General features: G+C 47.5%; 1 protein-coding gene across 1 annotated transcript in view; it reads left to right on the forward strand.

The window, feature by feature from the left end:
- CDC25A (cell division cycle 25A) overlaps positions 1-15,519 on the forward strand; it is a 161,997-nt gene extending 146,478 nt beyond the window's left edge. Inside the window, exons 15-16 of the mRNA XM_030196572.1 lie at positions 10,820-10,931; positions 14,037-15,519. Coding sequence (XP_030052432.1) covers positions 10,820-10,931; positions 14,037-14,177 — 253 coding nt within the window. The 3' untranslated portion in view covers positions 14,178-15,519. The remainder of the gene's footprint in view (positions 1-10,819; positions 10,932-14,036) is intronic.
- Positions 15,520-22,419: the final 6,900 nt, after the last annotated feature.

Consider the following 22,419-nt stretch of genomic DNA (forward strand, 5'->3'; position numbering starts at 1 on the left):
ACAAGGCTGGAATGGGCTACAAAACCATCAGTAAGACGCTGGGCGAGAAGGAGACAACTGTTGGTGCCATAGTAAGAAAATGGAAGAAGTACAAAATGACTGTCAATCGACAAAGATCTGGGGCTCCACGCAAAATCTCACCTCGTGGGGTATCCTTGATCATGAGGAAGGTTAGAAATCAGCCTACAACTACAAGGGGGGAACTTGTCAATGATCTCAAGGCAGCTGGGACCACTGTCACCACGAAAACCATTGGTAACACATTACGACATAACGGATTGCAATCCTGCAGTGCCCGCAAGGTCCCCCTGCTCCGGAAGGCACATGTGACGGCCCGTCTGAAGTTTGCCAGTGAACACCTGGATGATGCCGAGAGTGATTGGGAGAAGGTGCTGTGGTCAGATGAGACAAAAATTGAGCTCTTTGGCATGAACTCAACTCGCCGTGTTTGGAGGAAGAGAAATGCTGCCTATGACCCAAAGAACACCGTCCCCACTGTCAAGCATGGAGGTGGAAATGTTATGTTTTGGGGGTGTTTCTCTGCTAAGGGCACAGGACTACTTCACCGCATCAATGGGAGAATGGATGGGGCCATGTACCATACAATTCTGGGTGACAACCTCCTTCCCTCCGCCAGGGCCTTAAAAATGGGTCGTGGCTGGGTCTTCCAGCACGACAATGACCCAAAACATACAGCCAAGGCAACAAAGGAGTGGCTCAGGAAGAAGCACATTAGGGTCATGGAGTGGCCTAGCCAGTCACCAGACCTTAATCCCATTGAAAACTTATGGAGGGAGCTGAAGCTGCGAGTTGCCAAGCGACAGCCCAGAACTCTTAATGATTTAGAGATGATCTGCAAAGAGGAGTGGACCAAAATTCCTCCTGACATGTGTGCAAACCTCATCATCAACTACAGAAGACGTCTGACCGCTGTGCTTGCCAACAAGGGTTTTGCCACCAAGTATTAGGTCTTGTTTGCCAGAGGGATTAAATACTTATTTCCCTCTGCAGAATGCAAATAAATTCATATACTTTCCACAATGTGATTTTCCGGATTTAATTTGTGATGTGCTATCTCTCACTGTTACCAATAACCTACCCTTCAATTATGGGCTGCTCATGTCTTTGTCAGTGGGCAAACTTACAAAATCAGCAAGGGATCAAATACTTATTTCCCCCACTGTATATAAATTTTTAAAGAAGGCGTTTGAGGCAGATAATTGATACAAACGGGTAAGCTTTCGATCTGGAATAACTGTGCGCTATAGGAGATCCAATAGTCTGTTTTATATCGATGCCTCTTTACCAAAAATGTATATTAAAATGATAGATAAAAAGACATTCTCCGAGGACAAGCAGGCTGCTTGTTCTCACTGATGGGTTGACGTCCTCGGCAGCCCCCTCCATCGGAAAGTTTACTAGCAAAGGCCTTTGCTAGTCCTCGCGCGCCCATGCGCACTGCGCATGCGCAGCAGTCTTCCCGCCCGAAACCGGCTCGAGCTGGCCAGTCTTCTTTCGTCCGCGCTCGGTACGGTCGTGTTACGCCGTTCGTGCCCCAGAGAGTCGATCTCGCGCGTCCTTTTCGACGTGTTTTTTCATTCTTTTTCTCAAAAAGAGTTCGGGAAGCGCTCCGGAAGTGTTCCGGAAGACCCTTTTGGGTTTTCTGCCCTTCCCGTATTTCTCAGTTTTTTTGCCCCGTAAGTTTTCTTTCGTTGTCGGGGTAGGCCTCTTTTGGCCTCGGTCGAGATTTTTCTCCCTCTAAATTTTGGTGCTTCAATTTTCGCCATTTCGGCTTTTGATTTCGCCGGCGTGATTTTTCCGCCCATGACATCGAAGCCTTCCAGCAGCTTCAAGAAGTGCACCCAGTGCGCCCGGGTAATCTCGCTCACTGATAGGCACTCTGCGTGTCTTCAGTGTCTAGGGGCCCAGCACCGCCCTCAGAACTGCAGTCTGTGTTCCCTGTTACAAAGGCGGACTCAGGTAGCGAGATTAGCCCAGTGGAACGTTTTGTTCTCGGGCTCTTCGTCGACATCGGCACCGGAGGCATCGAGTGCATCGACGTCGTCAGCGTCCGGACCATCTTCCTTGGCTGCCGCTCCATCGACTGCATCGAGGCATCGGACCTCTGCATCGGCGCCGAGGCATCGGGCGACTGCATCGACGTCGGTGGTACCGAGACTTCGTCTGCTGATGTCGTCGGACAGAGGGGCATCGTCAGGAGTGCAGGTGAGGGCTGTCCATTCCCCTGCTGGTGGCGGTGAGCCTTCGGGTGGGTCTCCTCCTACCCTGAGGGCTCCTGCGGTACAGCCCCCCCGGGATCGACCCTCTTCGGTCTCGGCCCCGAGGAAGCGACGGATGGATTCTACGTCCTCCTCGTCGGTGCCGGGGAGCTCCGGTGACATGCTTCGGAAGAAGTCGAAGAAGCATCGACACCGGTCTCCTCCCCGTGTCGGCACCGAGAGCTCTGGGTCGCCGAGGGATTCGGCACCCAGCAGGCATCGGCACCGAGAGGACCGCTCACCCTCTGTTCAAGAGGTGTCGATGCGCTCCACTCTGGACAGCCCGGAACAGCCTCCTCGCCCGGAACAGGTTCTGACGTCGACGCCTGCATCGACCTCTCAGCCTTTTTCTGCAGCCACTCTGAACGAGAGCCTCCGGGCCGTTCTCCCAGAGATTCTGGGAGAGCTGTTGCGCCCTACCCCTCCGGTGCCGGCGGTGCTTGCGCCTCCGGTACCGTCGAGCGTGGCGCCGGCTGGCCCATCGCCCAGGTTGAGGTCCCCGACGTCGGTACCGCGTGCGGTGCCGACCGCGGCCACCTCCCAGGAGGGCTCCCCGACTACGTCGGCGGAGGGAGCTACGCCGATGCGGGCCAGGGAGTCTACCTCTCGACGCCCCCATCGTGGACGTGGTTCCACGGAGTCGAGCAGGGCGAGGTTGCAGACACAGGTCCGTGAACTTGTGTCTGACACCGAGGGTGAGGCCTCGTGGGAGGAAGAGGAAGATCCCAGATATTTCTCTGACGAGGAGTCTGAGGGTCTTCCGTCTGATCCCACTCCCTCTCCTGAGAGACAGCTTTCTCCTCCCGAGAGTCTGTCTTTTGCCTCCTTTGTCCGGGAGATGTGTACGGCCATCCCCTTCCCGGTGGGTGTGGAGGACGAGCCCAGGGCTGAAATGTTTGAGCTCCTGGACTATCCTTCTCCACCTAAGGAAGCGTCCACTGTTCCCTTGCACCATGTCCTGAAAAAGACATTGCTTGCGAACTGGACCAAGCCATTAACTAATCCCCACATTCCCAAGAAGATCGAGTCCCAGTACCGGATCCATGGGGACCCAGAGCTGATGCGCACTCAGTTGCCTCATGACTCTGGAGTTGTGGATTTGGCCCTAAAGAAGGCTAAGAGTTCTAGGGAACATGCTTCGGCGCCCCCGGGCAAGGACGCTAGAACCTTAGACTCCTTTGGGAGGAAGGCCTACCATTCCTCTATGCTCGTGTCCAAGATCCAGTCTTACCAGCTCTACACGAGCATACACATGCGGAACAATGTGCGGCAGTTGGCGGGCTTGGTTGATGCTCTTCCCCCTGAGCAAGCCAAGCCTTTTCAGGAGGTGGTCAGGCAGCTGAAGGCGTGCAGAAAATTCCTGGCCAGAGGAGTTTATGACACTTTTGATGTTGCGTCCAGGGCCGCTGCTCAAGGTGTGGTGATGCGCAGGCTCTCATGGCTGCGTGCCGCCGACCTGGAGAATAGACTCCAGCAGCGGATTGCGGACTCGCCTTGCCGTGCGGACAACATTTTTGGTGAAAAAGTCGAACAGGTGGTAGAGTCTCTCCACCAGCGGGACACCGCATTCGACAAATTCGCCCGCCGGCAGCCTTCAGCTTCTACCTCTACAGGTAGACGATTTTTCGGGGGAAGGAAGACTGTTCCCTACTCTTCTGGCAAGCGTAGGTACAATCCTCCTTCCCGACAGCCTGCGGCCCAGGCTAAGCCCCAGCGCGCTCGCTCTCGTCAGCAGCGTGCGACTCAGCAAGGCCCCGCGGCTCCCCAGCAAAAGCAAGGGGCGAGCTTTTGACTGGCTCCAGCAGAGCATAGCCGACATCCAAGTGTCCGTGCCGGCCGACCTGCCAGTCGGAGGGAGGTTGAAAGCTTTTCACCAAAGGTGGCCTCTCATAACCTCCGATCAGTGGGTTCTGCAAATAGTCCGGCAGGGGTACACCCTCAATTTGACCTCAAAACCTCCAAATTGTCCACCGGGAGCTCAGTCTTACAGCTTCCAGCACAAGAAGGTACTTGCAGAGGAACTCTCCGCCCTTCTCAGCGCCAATGCGGTCGAGCCCGTGCCATCCGGGCAAGAAGGGCTGGGATTCTATTCCAGGTACTTCCTTGTGGAAAAGAAAACAGGGGGGATGCGTCCCATCCTAGACCTAAGGGCCCTGAACAAATATCTCGAAAAAGAAAAGTTCAGGATGCTTTCCCTGGGCACCCTTCTCCCCATGATTCAGCAAAACGATTGGCTATGCTCTCTGGACTTGAAGGATGCCTACACACACATCCCGATACTGCCAGCTCACAGACAGTATCTGCGATTTCAGTTGGGCACACGCCACTTCCAGTACTGTGTGCTACCCTTTGGGCTCGCCTCTGCGCCCAGGGTGTTCACCAAGTGCCTAGCTGTGGTAGCAGCGGCGCTTCGCAGGCTGGGGGTGCACGTGTTCCCATATCTCGACGATTGGCTGGTGAAGAACACATCCGAGGCAGGAGCCCTGCAGTCCATGCAGATGACTATTCGCCTACTGGAGCTACTGGGGTTTGTGATAAATTATCCAAAGTCCCACCTTCTTCCAGTGCAGAGACTCGAATTCATAGGAGCTCTGCTGGATTCTCGGACGGCTCGCGCCTATCTTCCAGAGACGAGAGCCAACAACTTGTTGTCCCTCGTCTCGCGGGTGCGAGCGTCCCAGCAGATCACAGCTCGGCAGATGTTGAGATTGCTGGGCCACATGGCCTCCACAGTTCATGTGACTCCCATGGCCCGTCTTCACATGAGATCTGCTCAATGGACCCTAGCCTCCCAGTGGTATCAGGCTGCTGGGGGTCTAGAAGACGTGATCCACCTGTCCACGAGTTTTCTCGAATCCCTGTATTGGTGGACGATTTGGTCCAATTTGACTCTGGGACGTCCTTTCCAAATTCCTCAGCCACAAAAAGTGCTGACCACGGATGCGTCTCTCCTGGGATGGGGAGCTCATGTCGATGGGCTTCACACCCAAGGAAGCTGGTCCCTCCAGGAACGCGGTCTACAGATCAATCTCCTGGAGTTGCGAGCGATCTGGAACGCTCTGAAGGCTTTCAGAGATCGGCTGTCCCACCAAATTATCCAAATTCAGACAGACAACCAGGTTGCCATGTACTATGTGAACAAGCAGGGGGCACCGGATCTCGCCCCCTGTGTCAGGAAGCCGTCAGCATGTGGCTCTGGGCTCGCCGTCACGGCATGGTGCTCCAAGCCACATATCTGGCAGGCGTAAACAACAGTCTGGCCGACAGGTTGAGCAGGATTATGCAACCTCACGAGTGGTCGCTCAATTCCCGTGTGGTACGACAGATCTTCCAGGTGTGGGGCACCCCCTTGGTAGATCTCTTCGCATCTCGAGTGAACCACAAAGTCCCTCAGTTCTGTTCCAGGCTTCAGGCCCACGGCAGACTGGCATCGGATGCCTTCCTCCTGGATTGGGGGGAGGGCCTGCTGTATGCTTATCCTCCCATCCCTCTGGTGGGGAAGACTTTGTTGAAACTCAAGCAAGACCGAGGCACCATGATTCTGATTGCTCCTTTTTGGCCGCGTCAGATCTGGTTCCCTCTTCTTCTGGAGTTATCCTCCGAAGAACCGTGGAGATTGGAGTGTTTTCCGACCCTCATCACGCAGGACGAAGGGGCTCTTCTGCATCCCAACCTCCAGTCTCTGGCTCTCACGGCCTGGATGTTGAGGGCGTAGACTTTGCCTCTTTGGGTCTGTCAGAGGGTGTCTCCCGCATCTTGCTTGCTTCCAGGAAAGACTCCACTAAGAGAAGTTACTTCTTTCATTGGAGGAGGTTTGCCGTCTGGTGTGACAGCAAGGCCCTAGATCCTCGCTCTTGTCCTACACAGACCCTGCTTGAATACCTTCTGCACTTGTCTGAGTCTGGTCTTAAGACCAACTCCGTAAGGGTTCACCTTAGTGCAATCAGTGCATACCATTACCAAGTGGAAGGTAAGCCGATCTCAGGACAGCCTTTAGTTGTTCGCTTCATGAGAGGTTTGCTTTTGTCAAAGCCCCCTGTCAAACCTCCTACAGTGTCATGGGATCTCAATGTCGTTCTCACCCAGCTGATGAAACCTCCTTTTGAGCCACTGAATTCCTGCCATCCGAAGTACTTGACCTGGAAGGTCATTTTCTTGGTGGCAGTTACTTCGGCTCGTAGAGTCAGTGAGCTTCAGGCCCTGGTAGCCCAGGCCCCTTACACCAAATTTCATCACAACAGAGTAGTCCTCCGCACTCACCCTAAGTTTCTGCCAAAGGTCGTGTCGGAGTTCCATCTGAACCAGTCAATTGTCTTGCCAACATTCTTTCCCCGTCCTCATTCCTGCCCTGCTGAACGTCAGCTGCACACATTGGACTGCAAGAGAGCATTGGCCTTCTACCTGGAGCGGACACAGCCCCACAGACAGTCCGCCCAATTGTTTGTTTCTTTTGATCCCAATAGGAGGGGAGTGGCTGTAGGGAAACGCACCATATCCAATTGGCTAGCAGATTGCATTTCCTTCACTTACGCCCAGGCGGGGCTGGCTCTTGAGGGTCATGTCACGGCTCATAATGTTAGAGCCATGGCTGCGTCGGTAGCCCACTTGAAGTCAGCCTCCATTGAAGACATTTGCAAAGCTGCGACGTGGTCATCTGTCCACACATTCACATCTCATTACTGCCTGCAGCAGGATAACCGACGCGACAGTCGGTTCGGGCAGTCAGTTCTTCAGAACCTGTTTGGGCTTTAGGATCCAACTCCACCCCCCGAGGGCCCTGTTTGTTCTGTTCCAGGCTGCACTCTCAGTTAGTTGGTAAATTTTTTAGGTCAATCTCAGTTATGTCCTCGCCGTTGCGAGGCCCAATTGACCATGGTTGTTGTTTTGAGTGAGCCTGGGGGCTAGGGATACCCCATCAGTGAGAACAAGCAGCCTGCTTGTCCTCGGAGAAAGCGAATGCTACATACCTGTAGAAGGTATTCTCCGAGGACAGCAGGCTGATTGTTCTCACAAACCCGCCCGCCTCCCCTTTGGAGTTGAGTCTTCCCTTGAAGTGTATTGTTTTGCTACATACTGGACTGGCCGGCTCGAGCCGGTTTCGGGCGGGAAGACGGCTGCGCATGCGCAGTGCGCATGGGCGCGCGAGGACTAGCAAAGGTCTTTGCTAGTAAACTTTCCGATGGAGGGGGCTGCCGAGGACGTCAACCCATCAGTGAGAACAATCAGCCTGCTGTCCTCGGAGAATACCTTCTACAGGTATGTAGCATTCGCTTTTAGGTACATTAGTGTTTGTGTTGAGTACTTGCTTAGTAAGTACTTCGTTGCCACATATTATACACTCCTGTTTCCTTTCTATCGTTTTATAGTGGAGTGTATTCCCCCCCCCCCCTTTGATCTTTTTAGAAACCCGATTAGTAGCAACAGTTTTCTGTGCTTGTTCTATTCTTAAATTCAGGTATTGTCTTTGTCTCCATTGCCTCCATTAGGAGATTTCTACAAATCTATCAGGAAGTAGCCTAGAGGTTAGAGCAGAGGTTCTCAACCCAGTCCTTGGGACTCACCAAGGAGTGGCCTAGTGGTTAGGGTGGTGGACTTTGGTCCTGGGGAACTGAGTTTGATTCCCACTTCAGGCACAGGCAGCTCCTTGTGACTCTGGGCAAGTCACTTAACCCTCCATTGCCCCATGTAAGCCGCATTGAGCCTGCCATGAGTGGGAAAGCGCGGGGTACAAATGTAACAAAAATAAAATATCCACCAAGTAGTACATTAACAATTAGTTGAAAATTAGGCTCTGGAGCTTGTCAGATGATGTGGAAGCAGTTAGGATAGCTGGATTTTAAAGTTTGTACAAGTTCCTGAAGTAAAGGCCCCCCCCCCCCTCCCCCAAGGAAAGGAAATTAGCAGCTACGTCCAAATTTCATCTTCCTTATCCTGCTAGACCACGGGTAGCTAGCTAGTCAGGTTTTCAGGAGATCTGTAATGAATATGCATCAGATAAATTTGCATGCACTACCTCCACTGTATGCAGATCTATGTCATGCATAATCATCGTGGGTATCCTGACTAGGTTGGTGTGTCATAAGGGTTGGGTTGAGAAAAATTGCGCTAGTCAATCCAGACAAGTGGGATGTTCGGGGTTAGAGAAAACTTCCATGCTATTTAACACCAAGAATAAGCAGTGGCTTTCAACAGTGCTCCTTTAATAATGGCTCATGGACTTTTCCTTCAGTAACTTGTCCAAACTTTTAAACCCAGCTACATTAACTTTTTATTACTTGCTACAAGAATGAGCTCCAGAGCTTAAATACATTTGAGTAGAAAACTTTTCTCCTATTTTGAAGGGCTGCACCTCAATTAAGTGTTAATCGCACAATTGCATATAGCATTTCCTTCTGTACAGTACAAAATATAGACAGCAGATGTAAATGCTCAAAACTGACACTTCAATTACTAAACTAAAAATAAAATCATGTCTTACCTTTTGGTGATTTTATTTTTATAGTCATGTTCTTTGTCTCTGGTTCTGCCTCCTTGTCTCTATGCTCTGAACTGTCTCAAAGGCCACCTATCCATTCGTTTCTTCTCCCCTTCTTTATTCACTTCCTGCCATATGTCCATCTTTCACATTTGACTTTCCTCTGTTTTTCTACCTCCTTCTCAAAACTATCTAATTTCCATCTGTTTCCTTCCATCTGTGGGCAGCAATCTCCCATGATCCTCTCAACGTTTGAAGTGCAGAAGCGCTAAAGACATGCTACTTCTGGCCAGCCCGGAGCCTGCCCTCTGTAGCATCCTACCAGCCCAGAAACGAAGTTCATTAGAGATGGTGGAATGCTACAGAAGTAGAGGGCTTTGGGCTGACTGACTTTAAAGGCAAGTTTGGAGGGCTACAGAGGTGAATAAGATGCCAGAGCAACATGGGGTGGGGGGGGGGGGGGGGGATAGAGGTGGCAGGAGAAGAAGAGATGCTGGAAAGAGGACGAGTGAGATTGCAGACCTTGGGTGGGGGGGGGGGGGAAAGGAGAGGAGAGAGATACCAGATCATGGGGCAAGGAGCTGGGATCCTAATGTATTAATCAGGTTTAAATTTTTTGCATTAATCAATTTAACACGTTAATCACGTTAATGTGTTAAACATAAAGCCCTCCGTATTTGTTTTAAATGTGCTACTATAACTTCATGGCGTGTGCCCTGGTTTTTGTACTTTTTGAAAGTGTAAACAATTGGTTCATGTTTACCCATTTTACTCTGATAAGAATTTTATAGACTTCTATCATATTTCCCCTTAGGTGTCTCTTCTCCAAGCTGAAGAGCCCTAATCTCTTTATCCATTTTTCATATAATTCCATCCCTCGGTCATTTTGGTCGCTCTTTGCTGTACTTTTCCACTTCCACTAGATCTTTTTGAGATGCAGCAACCATAATTATACACAATACTATGAAAGGATACTGAGGCATTATGATCTCCTTTCTTTTATTCTCTCTTCTTTTCCTAATAATTCCCAACATAGTTTTTTTTTTTTTTTTGGGGGGGGGGGGTTGGCCACTGCCACACATTGAACAGATTTCAGTCTTAACATCCACGATAACACCTAGATCCTTTTTCCTCAGTGGTGACACCTAATGTGGAACCTAGCATCATATAGCTATGATTTGAATTATTCTTTCCAATGTGCATCACTTTACACTTGTTCACATTAAATTTCATCTGCCAGTTAGATGCCCATTCTTTCAGCCCATATGTGAGTCGAAAACCTTGAATTTGAATCTAGGATTACTCCTAAGTATTTGAATTAGTTAACCAGCTGAATTGTTAATGTGCTACTTAGTGACTTCATGTGTCCCGTAGTCTTCATAGTTTTTAGAACAAACCATGTATTCACTTCTACCTGTTTCATTTCACTCAGGATTTTCTAGATTTCTATTGTATCGCCCCTCTGCCATCTCTTCTCCATGCTGTAGAGTCATAACTTCATTAGCCTTTCCTTATATGAGTCATTCTATCCCCTCAATCATTTTGGTTGCCATTCTCTAATTCTGTGTGGATTTTTTTTTTTTTTAGCTGTGATGACTAGAAATTCAGGTACACTGAGTACTGTATGTACCATGGAATGAAACGAGCAGGGTCCGAGTGGCTGAGCTGTTAGATTAGGCAGGGCCTGAGTAGGTCCTGCCAAGCACCTCCAAAGGGTAGTAAGGGGTAAAGCAGTCGTTCCCAAACCTATCCTTGAGGAACCCCAAACAGTCAGGTTGTCAGGCTATTCACAATGAATATTCATGGGATGTTTGCATGTGGTGGAGGAGGTGCATGCAAATCTCTCATGAATATTCACTGTTAGGATATTCAGAAAGCTTGACTGGCTAAGGTTTGGACAGGTTTGTCATTACATGACTGATGCTTATGTTTAATGTGAAGAGTTTTGTTTTAAACAGTTAAGTGGTCCCTCAAAGCTGAGTTTCTGTGAGAATGGGTATAAAGTTGCTAACAGAATAGATTTCTTCACAGTAGGAGTATGAGGCTCACTTTCATTTCTTTCCAGGTGCCGATTTGTGAGAGAAAAAGACAGGGAGGTGAACGAGTACCCAGCCCTGTACTACCCTGAACTGTACTTGCTGAAGGGGGGCTACAAAGAATTCTTCTTAAACTATAAGGTAAGCAGCCATTTCCTGCAGTCAAGGTTTAGATCTTGACCCATATGAAAATGGGGGGGGGGGGGGGTGTCTTTTCAGCTATTAAAATGAGGTTTTACTGAGTACTTTTATTGAACTTTCACATATAAGCCTATGTTAAAGTTTTTAATCTCCTAGTCATTCTATGCCTCTTGAAGGATTTACTGTTAGAAGAAGCTTGTCTTCTGTGCCAAAGCAGAAGCTTTCAGGCCTGTACTGTGCTCTTCCTGGGTCTGGCATGTTTGATAACAGGGGTGAGGCCAGACATCCAATTTTGTACAGGACCAAACCCAAAGTGGGTGGGCATGAGAACCCCCCCACACACACACACACAAAAAACACTTTTTACACACACTTTTTACACACACTTCTTACACACACATACACATGGGTCTCTTTACTCCACTCCCCAACTCCTGATACCTTTTAAGTCCTTTAGCTTGGGGCCAGTGCAAGTAGTGTGTGAGCTGCTGGTGAAGAACAAAGATTTAGAAGGTGTTAAAGGAGTGGAATTAAGAGACCTTCAATTGCCTGGAGGGGGGAGGGAGAGATGCCAGGAGTCTTCAGCTGGGCGGGGCTTGGGGGCTCCCTGCCAGCCACATCACAGCTATGCCACTTCTGGGTAGGCCTGAGCCCACCCGTGGTTTGATACTGCAGCCCAGAAACCTGTCTGAGGTAGCTGGTGGTTGACCTTCAGAAGTGTAGGTAACACTTGGGCTCTTGTTTCTAACAAATAAACATATCTTCTTTGAGAGAGTGGATTTGGCCCAGCAGTTCCTTTCTCCTTTTTGCTCCAATTCATGCTAGGATTCTGGTCCCATGAGGCTTTATTCACAGCAAAGAAATTTTGCTTCAACTTGCTTAAAATGGGACATAATTTATGAATATAGGGATTGGAAGCTTGTACAGACCAATACGTGGTGCCCATGTCTACCGGAATGTCGAAAAGAGGCACAAAAACTGACAAAAGCCGCGAAACTCCAACTCTAAAATGGCGAAGCCAGTTACATCCCAGGTACCTGCCTTCACGGATCATCAGCTTGCACAGATTACTACAGCGGTTGGTGCGGCTCTGGTGGAGAATTTGAAAAAGCTGGGAGCCTAGCTTGATGAAACTAGTAAAAGGACTACGGAGATGGAAAACCGGCTGTCCAATGTTGAAGATGAGGCCTCTCAGCATACAAAAAAGATGGCGCATTTGGAGCGCTGACTAAAAGCACAAGACGCTAAAATTGAAGACTTAGAAAAACATTTCCAATGAAACAACTTGAGAATCTTAGGTCTTACAGAACAGGTACCTGAAAGAAATCTTGCGGCTATCTTGGAGCAATGGTTTAAGAAAAAGTTTGCTCATGGACAGTTTTGGTCCATTGTGTATTGAGTGTGCGCACAGACTAGGCCGGTCCCAAGAAGGGCAACAAAAACAGAGTGGTTATTAAAATCCTTAACTATAATCATAAACAAGAGATTATGCAAGGTTATAGACTGACCTCCCCTCGGCTGTCTTTTCTCAAAGCTGAAGAGCCCTAGCTACTTTAGCTTTTCCTAATAGGGAAGTCATCCCATCCACTTTACCATTTTCATCACCCTTCCTGTACTTTTTCTAATTCCACCAGATGTTTTTTGAGATGCACTGACCAGAATTGCACACAGTATTCGAGGTGCGGTCGCACCTTGGAGCGATACAAAGGCATTATAATGTCCTCCTTTTTGTTTTCCATTCCTTTTCTAATAATACCTAACATTCCATTTGCTGCACTGCACACTGAGCAGAGGATTTTGAACGTATTTATGACATATCAACGATGACACCTAGATCCCTTTCCTGGTAGGTGACTGCTAATGTGGATCTGGGAACTGTTTGTGGAATATTACAAGGTGTTATATTCGGTGGGTGAAAGAGTGCGAATTGGAGGCATATCTGGACTCTGTGACTATGGGGAGGATTTTGCCCACAGATGTGGTCCATCCTGATTGAGCAATATACTGCGGTGGAGTTTCGAGTAGTTCTGTGAGGCCCTCTTCCCACCCTTGCTGCGCTTCTTTAATTTTTGGGAGGAGGGCATGTTCCTGCCTTATTTTATGAGACTGACAGGGGTAAAGGGAGGAGAAGGATCCCTCCCATTGTGGGTCTTATCGGCCGATGTCACTACTGGGCATGGACAGTAAAATCCTTACCAGGGTGCTGGCTGATAAGCTTATGAGTTGGGTTCTGTGACTAGTGCATTTGGACCAGTCAAGTTGTTTTTTTTTTTTTTTTTTAATAGTAGGAAGACAGGTGGGGGATAATATTCAGAAGGTGTTGAACTTAATTGAGTGGGCTTGGGCTTCCCAGCAAGAGACAGTGCTGTTTTGTGTTGATGCCGAGAAAGCCTTTGATAGGGTGGCCTGGCTCTTTTATGTTCCAAGTGCTGGAGCATTTGGGGATTTGATCCATCTACAGCTCCCCTTTTGGCATGTATTAGAATTAATGGATCAGATCCCTTTCTGCTTTTTTGGGGTACGAAGCAGGAGTGCCCTCTCTTCCCTGTTCTTTTTGCTCTGGTGATAGAGCCCTTGGCCCAGCAACTGCAGGAGCAAGGCTTGATTCGGGGGTGGGGGGTGCAGGTCAATGGGCAGGAGTACAAAATGAGTGTCTCTCTGGGAATGATCTCTTCATACTGACTAATCCGGAGGCCTCCTTGGAGGTGATGATTGGAGAGTTGAGGCTGTTGTGCCCTTGTATAAGTCTCGGGTGAGGCCCATTTAGAGTACTGTATGCAATTCTGGAGACAACAGCTACAGAAGGATATAAACCGGATGGAGTTCATCCAGAGGGCGACTGCAAAATTGGTAAGCGATCTCAGTCATTAAAACATTAAAGGACAGGCTTAGGAATCTCAACATGTATATGCTGGAAGAGGCAGGAGAGAGGGGATATGACAGACATTTAAATACCTTGGTGGCATTCATGTACAGGAGATAACCCAAGAATTCAGTGATAGTGATAACCACCCATAAAAGTTGAAAGACTTGCATACTTAGTATGCTACCTCCTCATTCAATTGACTTCCAACTAAAATGGTTGGGTTTTTTTTCTTTCCCCAGGCCCAGTGTGAGCCACCAGACTACCGGCCCATGCATCATGAAGACTTCAAGGAAGATCTGAAAAAATTTCGCAGCAAGAGCAGAACTTGGGCAGGAGAGAAAAGCAAGCGAGAACTGTACAGTCGCCTCAAGAAGCTCTAAAGGCAGGAGAGACAGTATCACATAGCAACCATGGAACAGCTTTTTGGGTACAGCCAGGGTTTCAATAGAGGAAAAAATAATGGAATTAAGCAAGTTGGTGTGACACATGGGAACAATCAAAATTGGTGGAAGAAACGGGAGGCGCAGTTGTAGTCTGACTGTCACGCTAACTCTTGCTCCAATACAAGAGACTTCCTTTAATGTGAATTTTTGCTGTAGCTGATGTTTGTGGGATAGAATCCGTCACTCATCAGCCTGAATCTTGCACTTTTTGAAGGAAGCTTCTTCTGCTAAAAGTTACAGGAAGATCATTTTGTAGTGTTTGTTAATAGTTAAGGGGAAGATAGGAAAGGGAGAACTGGAAGTGCATAGGGCTGTGGATGAAGCAGCTAACTGCCATCGTGAATTCTGCTGCCTGATATACCTTGGATCTACTAATAGGCTGACGGCAGCCTGGAGATCTGCATAACCTCTTCAGTGGTTCTAAGAATGATGCACCGTGAAAACAAGTAGGATAACCTTTTGATGGTGGGTAGGGGATGGATAGAAATTTCATGTAGATTAGACCTTCCTCTTATCTGGGTCAACAAGCCATGAAGGAAATGATCTGAGGCAAGCACGTTGCTGATGGCCACAGAAGCTAGGCTTTGTAGCCACCACTGTGATGGATTTTACTGTTGCCTTCCTTTATGTTAAAGTTGCGTTTAGGTTTATAAGTTAGTGTACGCTGCTGGAATCATCTTAGATAAATTACTGTATCTCAGGAAATTGTCTTTTTCCAGGTGCAGGCTTTACGTAGCAAGATGCAGCTCCAACAGTGGTAAGATGCCTCTGGGATTCCTAGGCAATTACTGATCCACTTCTTATTTTTAAGAAAATCGCCATCAATTCAGGCTGCAGTCATCATGTGAGTTAGGGAAAGTAATGTCAGCTGTGTGTGTTTGATTATAAGGTCTTTGTTACGACTTGATCTAACAAATACACTTCAGCTAACATGGAGGGGTTCTGTTTTGTTTAAATAGAAAGTGTTTAATAGTGTGGCTCCCACTACTAGCTGAGCTGCATTTTTTTTTTTTAAAGAGATGAAAAAAAACCAAAACACTTTTCTGTCAAGATTTTACTCGCTCAAAAGTTGTGTTACTGGAGCCTTCATGCCTGCAGCCCATATTGATGGCAGTTTTGCAATGTTTTCTCTCTGCAGGGTGAGCCCACTGGAATAGTATCTTCCATTCCTGCTCTTTGATTGTGTAACCGCTATAACAGTAAAATAAAGTTACTATTTCATTGGGCTTATACTGAACTGAGGACTGATTGAAAAAAATAAATAAAAATGAAAAAAAAAAAATACCCTGGCCATGTTAAGTGGGTTGTCCAAGTATTCTATAAACCCTACTGAAAAAATAGGACCAAGCCTTAATGACTGCTTAGTTGTGTGTTGTGGAAAACAGTGGAGATGTGACTTAGCATGGCCTTTGCCTTGTGTCCGGCATGAAGGTGTAATGAGTAATAGGTGGGGGGCGGGGTAGCCAGTCTATGATTCTCTGATGCAGTAGCGTAGCCAGAGTTCAATTTTTAGATGGGCCTGGCGGTGCACTGGGTGGGCACGGGCCTCTCATTTCCTCTCCACCCGCTGCCCTCCTCCCCCACCCCCTACTGAACTGTTTCAAACCCAGGGCATTTGGCAGTGTTCTTCCAGATGCCGACAGCCCCCTGCACATGGTCAGCTCTGTTTTTTTTTTTTACTGCCCTGAAGCGCCGTTCTCCCTCCAGCACCGGCGATTCCCATAGCCAGCCTTCTACCAGCGTGCGTCGTCGGGGCCTCTCCTCAGGCGCGCATCCCACCTTTGCAGAAAACAGGAAGTTGCAGAGTAGGCGGGACGTGCCTGAGAAGAGGCCCCGATGACGCACGCTGGCAGAAGGCTGGCTATGGGAATCGCCGGTGCTGGAGGGAGAACGGCGCTTCAGGGCAGTAAAAGTGACCAGACCACGCGGACAGGGAGAGCGGGCAGAAGAGGTAGGAAAAGATTGGACCCTCGCTTGGGAGAGCTACGCCACTGGTTGGGTTGGGGCTAATTAGGGTGGGCGGGCCTGAAGCAAAAGTGGCTGGGCCCGCCCGTGGCTGCGCCCCTGCTCTGGTGCAACTCATTACTACCTACCTTCTCTTTTTTTTTTTTTTTTCTCTATCAATAAGGCTGATTTTGACATAGTAACTGCACCCCCCCCTTTTATTTTGTAGCTCCAGGCTGTACACTATAACCCAGGGTATCATTAATCAGGGTTCTAGACTAGTGGTTTATTTGGGGGGGGGGGAGGAGGTTGGGGAAAGAGAAAGGTCAGTTGTTTACATGCTGAACTTTGGGATTTTATCTTTGTTTTATTCACTAAGAAAGTGGCCCTTCTAGTGTGTGTGCTTGCTACAGGAGACCTGCCAGTTAGTTAAACAGAGCTCCAACTTAAAGTCCAGTTCACTTGATGCCCCTAGAAAAACTAAATGCATTTCAGAAGTTTTGGGGTATGGAGGGTGTGAGAGAAGCAGGCCTGATTTTAGAAGCTGGAGTAAACAAGCGTGTATACAGCCAAAGTGCATCTCCTTTGAGGTGAGATGCACAGTTTTATATAATGATTTATGTTCAAAAGTCTTATCCTTTTTTTTTGGGGGGGGGGGGGGGGTTAAATATGCTTTTCTTATAGATTTTTTTTTTTAATCAGTGTTTTAATTTAGGAGTACAGAATATTCTGGTGGCTAAATATCAAAGCTAATTGATGGCTACTTTGCATAACAATGGTGTTTTAAAAGAATCCATTGCGCCAGCTGGTGAGGGTGGGAGTGAAAACTACACTTCCCGGATTCATTATGAACTTGAGCTGAAACTCCTTTCCATCTCTGTTTAAATGTTTACTTATTTATATTGAAAAGCAAAAGCTGTCCTTGCAAGACAGTATTACGTAAATCAGAGTGCATAGTTACGTTATAATAGTTCAAGGCTGCAGTTTCAACAAGATGGTTTGATCAGATTCAAGGTTTACTACTGCATACCCAATGCTTCCTGCTGAAGAGATTCAACAACTCATTGAATATATTTTGTGTATAGAAATTCCATCTGGTCCACAGGCTTCCTGAAAATTATTCCGCTGTGTAATTCATCTTGGAGGTGTGTTTATTACACTGGCTGTTAGGGTTCACAGGGAAGACCCTGCCAGTAATTAAACTGCATCCTCAAGAGGATTAGAAAGAAATTCAGGATTAGAGAGAAGTTATTTACCTTCCACATCTTAAGCAGGGAACTCCTCTTTAAACTGAGGTTGTATCAAGAGCAAGCTCTAGCTACTGTGTGTTTCAGAATTGTAAAAGTAGTTGTACCTATCGTCTTATCAGTCAGTGTTGCTGCTCAATGAACTTCACAAATGAGAACTGAGCAGCAGCATCTCCAGTGGGAGCATCCACATTGTGGAAGAGTGTCATGTGTGGTATTGTGCGAGGCATGGCTGTCCTCAGGACTGCAGGAGGGCTGCTTAAAATAAATTTGAAACTGTTTACACTCATTTTACTGTTTTCTTATGTTTTTGAAATGCTGCACAAAATCAAGCATGTACAGCTTTAATTCAGTGGTTCTTATTGTGGTCTTTGGGACACACCCTGCCCATCACATTTGCAGAATATCCACAATGAATATGTATGAGATCTGCATTTATTGGAGGCAGGCTTGTGCATATTCGTTGTAGATATCCTGGAAACATGCGTGTCCAGCAGACTGGGTTGAGAACCCTTGCATTTCATATAAAATGTCCAAGGAGAGACATTTCTTGTGGTTAGAATACTACTTTTTACATTCTGATGTTCCCTTGCAGCAACTTGTGCATTTCTGTTTCAGGTGCTATATATGCATACATTAATACAGTTTGTTTACAGTCCTGTTTCACCTGTTGGTGCAGAGAATTCAGAAGAGGCTGGGATTAGATGGGGTGCTGAAGTTAATTTTGTCCTTGCAAGATTAACGAGGTCAGCATGGTATTCTAAAATGCAGCCTTGTAAAGAAAACAAATTACCCAAAACTGCATGGTGTCTTTGATTTGAAAAATGCTTCTGATCAGCTGTGATGGCCTCTAGAAGGTTAAGTACAGGCCTTCTCTTGGCAACTTAATTTACATTCTGGTGCAGCTTGAGGCTTTTCTTTTTCTTACTACAGAAAAAGGAAAGTCAAAAAGGATTATAAAGGCAGTGCCAGCTGACATGTGCCTATGGGTCTAAGTACTCTACAAATCAGAGTGTGTTTTTGCACAACAGCACTAACTCCTGGGACTCAAAAAGCAGCAACCTAATGCATGAAAGGGCAACACAGTAAATATTAACACCATGCCATAAAACATCAATGAAAAAAAAAAATAATAAACAGCACTGCAACAGGAACTCTACATGCTAGCAGAATACCATCCCTTGGTCATATATATAGAAAACACACAGAGACCCTCAACAAATGTGAAACAAGGGACCACACATCACTAATAGAGATATAGAAAGGCAAGAAACTGGAGCAACATCAGGAAGTTGGACTCTACACACAGCACTAATAGAGAAATAGACGCTGAAATGCAGAATACCAGAGATGCATCTCCAAAAGCTGATACATTCAAATTAATAAAGTCAGAATATAATATTTTTCTACCTTTTGTTGTCTGAGCATTTTACTTATCTATTTGTTTTGGTCCCAGTGTCTATTTTCTGCTGTTCTGTTTTTTCCCCTGTCATTGCAGGGCCTCCTGTCCTTGCAAGGACAACCCTTTATGTTCAGTATCTGCCCTCACAGCGTCTCTATCCTCCTCCGTAGTCATCGCTTCTGTGTCACTAGGTTGACCTGTCCTGTATATCCTCTCTGTGTCCAACAGTGTCCCTATTCCCCCTCTGTCCAGCATTGCCCATTTGTGTCCCTGTCCCTATGCTCCCTCTATGCCCAGCATCTCTTCTGTTTCCCTGTACCCCTCCTCCCACCTGTGGGGCCAGTGTCTCTCCCCCTCTCTTCCAGTCCAGTCAGTCTGTCTCTCCCTCCAGTGTCTTTTCTCTCCTCCAGTCACTCCCTCCCCTGCCACCTTTTCTGCAGTCCAGTTATGCTGTCTTGCTTCCCCTCCACCTCCCCCGTAGTCTCCCTCCCTCCTGCAGATCCAGCATCTTTTCCCTCCTGGGTCTAGTATCCTGGGTCGGTGTCTCTCCCCCTCTTGTCCAATCAGTCTCTCTACTCCAGTCTCTCTCTGTCCCCTCCACCTCCCCCTGGCTAGTGTATTTCAGTTTCCCTCCCTCCTACAGAGCCAGCATCTCTCCCTTTTCCTTGCCTCTCCCATTCTAGCATCTCCCCCTCCTGGGACTGGTATCTTCCTGAGTGCCCCCCAGCTCTAGTGGAGCAGGACCTGCTGCATCTTAACTCTCCCTGTGGGTCTAGCACATCTTTCCTCCTCCATTTTCTCTGGTCTAGTGTCTCTCTCTCTCATCCCCCCCCCCCCCCCCCCCCCCCCCCCCCCCCCCCCGCTACAGCATCTCTCCCTCCCTGTGTGCCAACTTGATTAGATTATTGCCAGTAGCAGTACTGTAACAACTCAAACACCCTGCTTTGAGGCTTTAGCCTTTCTAATGACATGCCCTGCCCTCATGCAAGCAGGAGGTTGCATCAGTGGCGGAGAGAGTGTCACAAGGAAGGTTAAATCCCCAATGTGGGCAGCTTTAGTTGTTACAGTGCTGCTACCAGCAGCGCTTTCATCAAGTTAGTGACTGGGGAGACGTGGACAGATGCTGCACTAGAAGTAATGGAGGAGGAAAAAGGTGCTGAACTCCAGCATGTGAGCAATGCCAGTACCTGGAGCAACCCTAGCATGAAGAGCCTGGTGCTTAGTGTGAGAGTCTGGGGTAGCTTAGCTTCCTGAAGCCTCTTATACTAGGTGTCTATGGTGAAGATCCTGTGTTGCTGTTATTTGTGCAATGGAAGCATGTGGTGAGTACTCATCAGTGTGATTTAATAGGTGTTCGGTGACAGGATTTCTGACTGTTGAAGTTCCTTTAATTGAAATTTGCTGTCGCATGCAGGTTGGTTATGTGATGACTGTTAATGTGAGTACCGTCATGCTGGGCCAAAGGACTATGGACTAGAGGGGCTGATTTGTGTGATCAAAAATTAAGTGGACAACCCCTAACAGCAATGAATGAGTCTCAGAAAGGTGACGAAACTGATAAAGGAGAGGGGATGACTTCCCTATGAGAAAAGGCTAAAGTGGCTAGGGCTCTTCAGCTTGGAGAAAAGATGGCGGAGGGGAGACATGATAAAGGTCTATAAAATAATGAGTGGAATGGGTAGCTGTGAACTGCTTGTTTACTCTCCAAACTACTAGGACTGGGAGGCACACAATAAAGCTACTGTGTAGTAAAGTTAAAATGAATCGGAGAAAATATTTCTTCATTCAATGTGTAATTAAATTGTGGAATTTGTTGCCAGAGAACATAATAAAAGCCAGTTAGCTTAGCAGGGTTTAAAAAAAGGTTTGGCAAGTTTCCTACAAGAAAAGTCCATAAGCCATTATTAAAATAGACTTTAGGAAAATCCACTGCTTATTTCTAGGATAAACACCATAAAATGTATTGTACTTTCTGCCTTGCCTCACCCCATGCGTGGAATAATCTCCCTGAGCCCATATGCCAAGCCCCTTCCCATCTTCAAATCCCTGCTAAAAGCCCATCTCTTCAATGTCGCCTTTGGCACCTAACCACTACTCAAGAAATCTAGACTACCCCAACTTGTCATTTCGTCCTTTTAGATTGTAAGCTCTCTTGAGCAGGGACTGCCCCTTTTTTGTTAAATTGTACAGTGCTGCGTAACCCTAGTAGCGCTATAGAAATGTCTAGTAGTAGTAGTATACTGTTTTGGGATCGTACCAGGTACTTGTAACCTGGATTGGAAACAGGATCCTGGGCTTGATGGACCTTTGGTCTATCCCAGTATGGCAATACTTAACCGTGTTTCCCCGAAAATAAGACACTGTCTTATATTCATTTTTGCTCCCCAAGACCCGCTAGGTCTTATTTTCAGGGGAGGCCTTATTTTTTGGGGAAACATCGGGTCCCCCCCACCCCACCCAAGATTGCCGGCTCCCCCCGCCCTCAGTCGCTCCCGGAACTAACCTCTTAAACGCTTCCTTTCACCATTCATCTTCGCACTCGCAGCAGGGCAGGCCACTCCTTCCTTCCTTGTCCCGCCCTCGCCTGACGTTACGTTATGTCAGGCGAGGGTGGGACACGGAAGGAAGGAGTGGCCTGCCCTGCTGCGAGTGCGAAGATGAATGGTGAAAGGAAGCGTTTAAGAGGTTAGTGCCGGGAGCGACTGAGGGCGGGGGGAGCCCGGCGATCTCAGGTGGGGGAGGGGGTGACCCAATGTTTCCCCGAAAACTAAGGCCTCCTCTGCTAGGTCTAATTTTCGGGGGAGGCCTTATATTTTCAAATTGCAGCAAGACCTCTACTAGGTCTTATTTTCGGAGGATGTCCTATTTTCGGGGAAACACGGTATATACTTATTGAACTCTTACAAGTCAGTTGGAGGATCACTCAAAGCATTAACTTGCAACTCTGAATGAGAAGAGTTTAGAAGCACAATAAATTTTGTTGGAACCTAACAACGCTAGGCCTCACACAGCATGTAAAACCACAGCCAATTGTGTAGATGATTCTGTCTTCCCATACAGCCCAGATTTAGTGCCATGTAATTTCCATCTTTTTACAAAATTAAAGGAATACCTTAAGGCACATGTTTATTTTTATTAAAACGTTTATCTTGCTGTTGCTGTGCACAGGACACAGCAGCTAAGAAACCTAACAATTTTAAATAAAGGAAAAGAATGCCATTTGTAATAGGAAAGAAGAAAATCAATCATACAGGAACCACATGTGCCAATCAAAAGAGGGTTGCAGCACTAAAGATTTAAAAAAAATCATATAATCAAACAGTCCCATACCTTATGGCTGTTTGCAGATGCAGTCCTGCCTATCTCAGGAAGACCCCTCTCTACCAGTCTACCTAGACAGATGTAGGAACAATATATAAAGGGTGGGAGAAGAAAGGTCTATTTTATAGGGAAGGTGCTGGGAGACAAAATGTGAAGACATTTGAGGGGGGGGGTGCAATAAGGGGTTTTAAGAAATGTACACCCACTTGAGCAAACTAAGGGGCTTCTGGTGCAAATCAATGAACTGGTGGAGCAGAAAGAAGTT

Source organism: Microcaecilia unicolor, chromosome 1 (assembly GCF_901765095.1).
Source record: "Microcaecilia unicolor chromosome 1, aMicUni1.1, whole genome shotgun sequence".
In the NCBI taxonomy this organism is placed as follows: domain Eukaryota; kingdom Metazoa; phylum Chordata; class Amphibia; order Gymnophiona; family Siphonopidae; genus Microcaecilia; species Microcaecilia unicolor.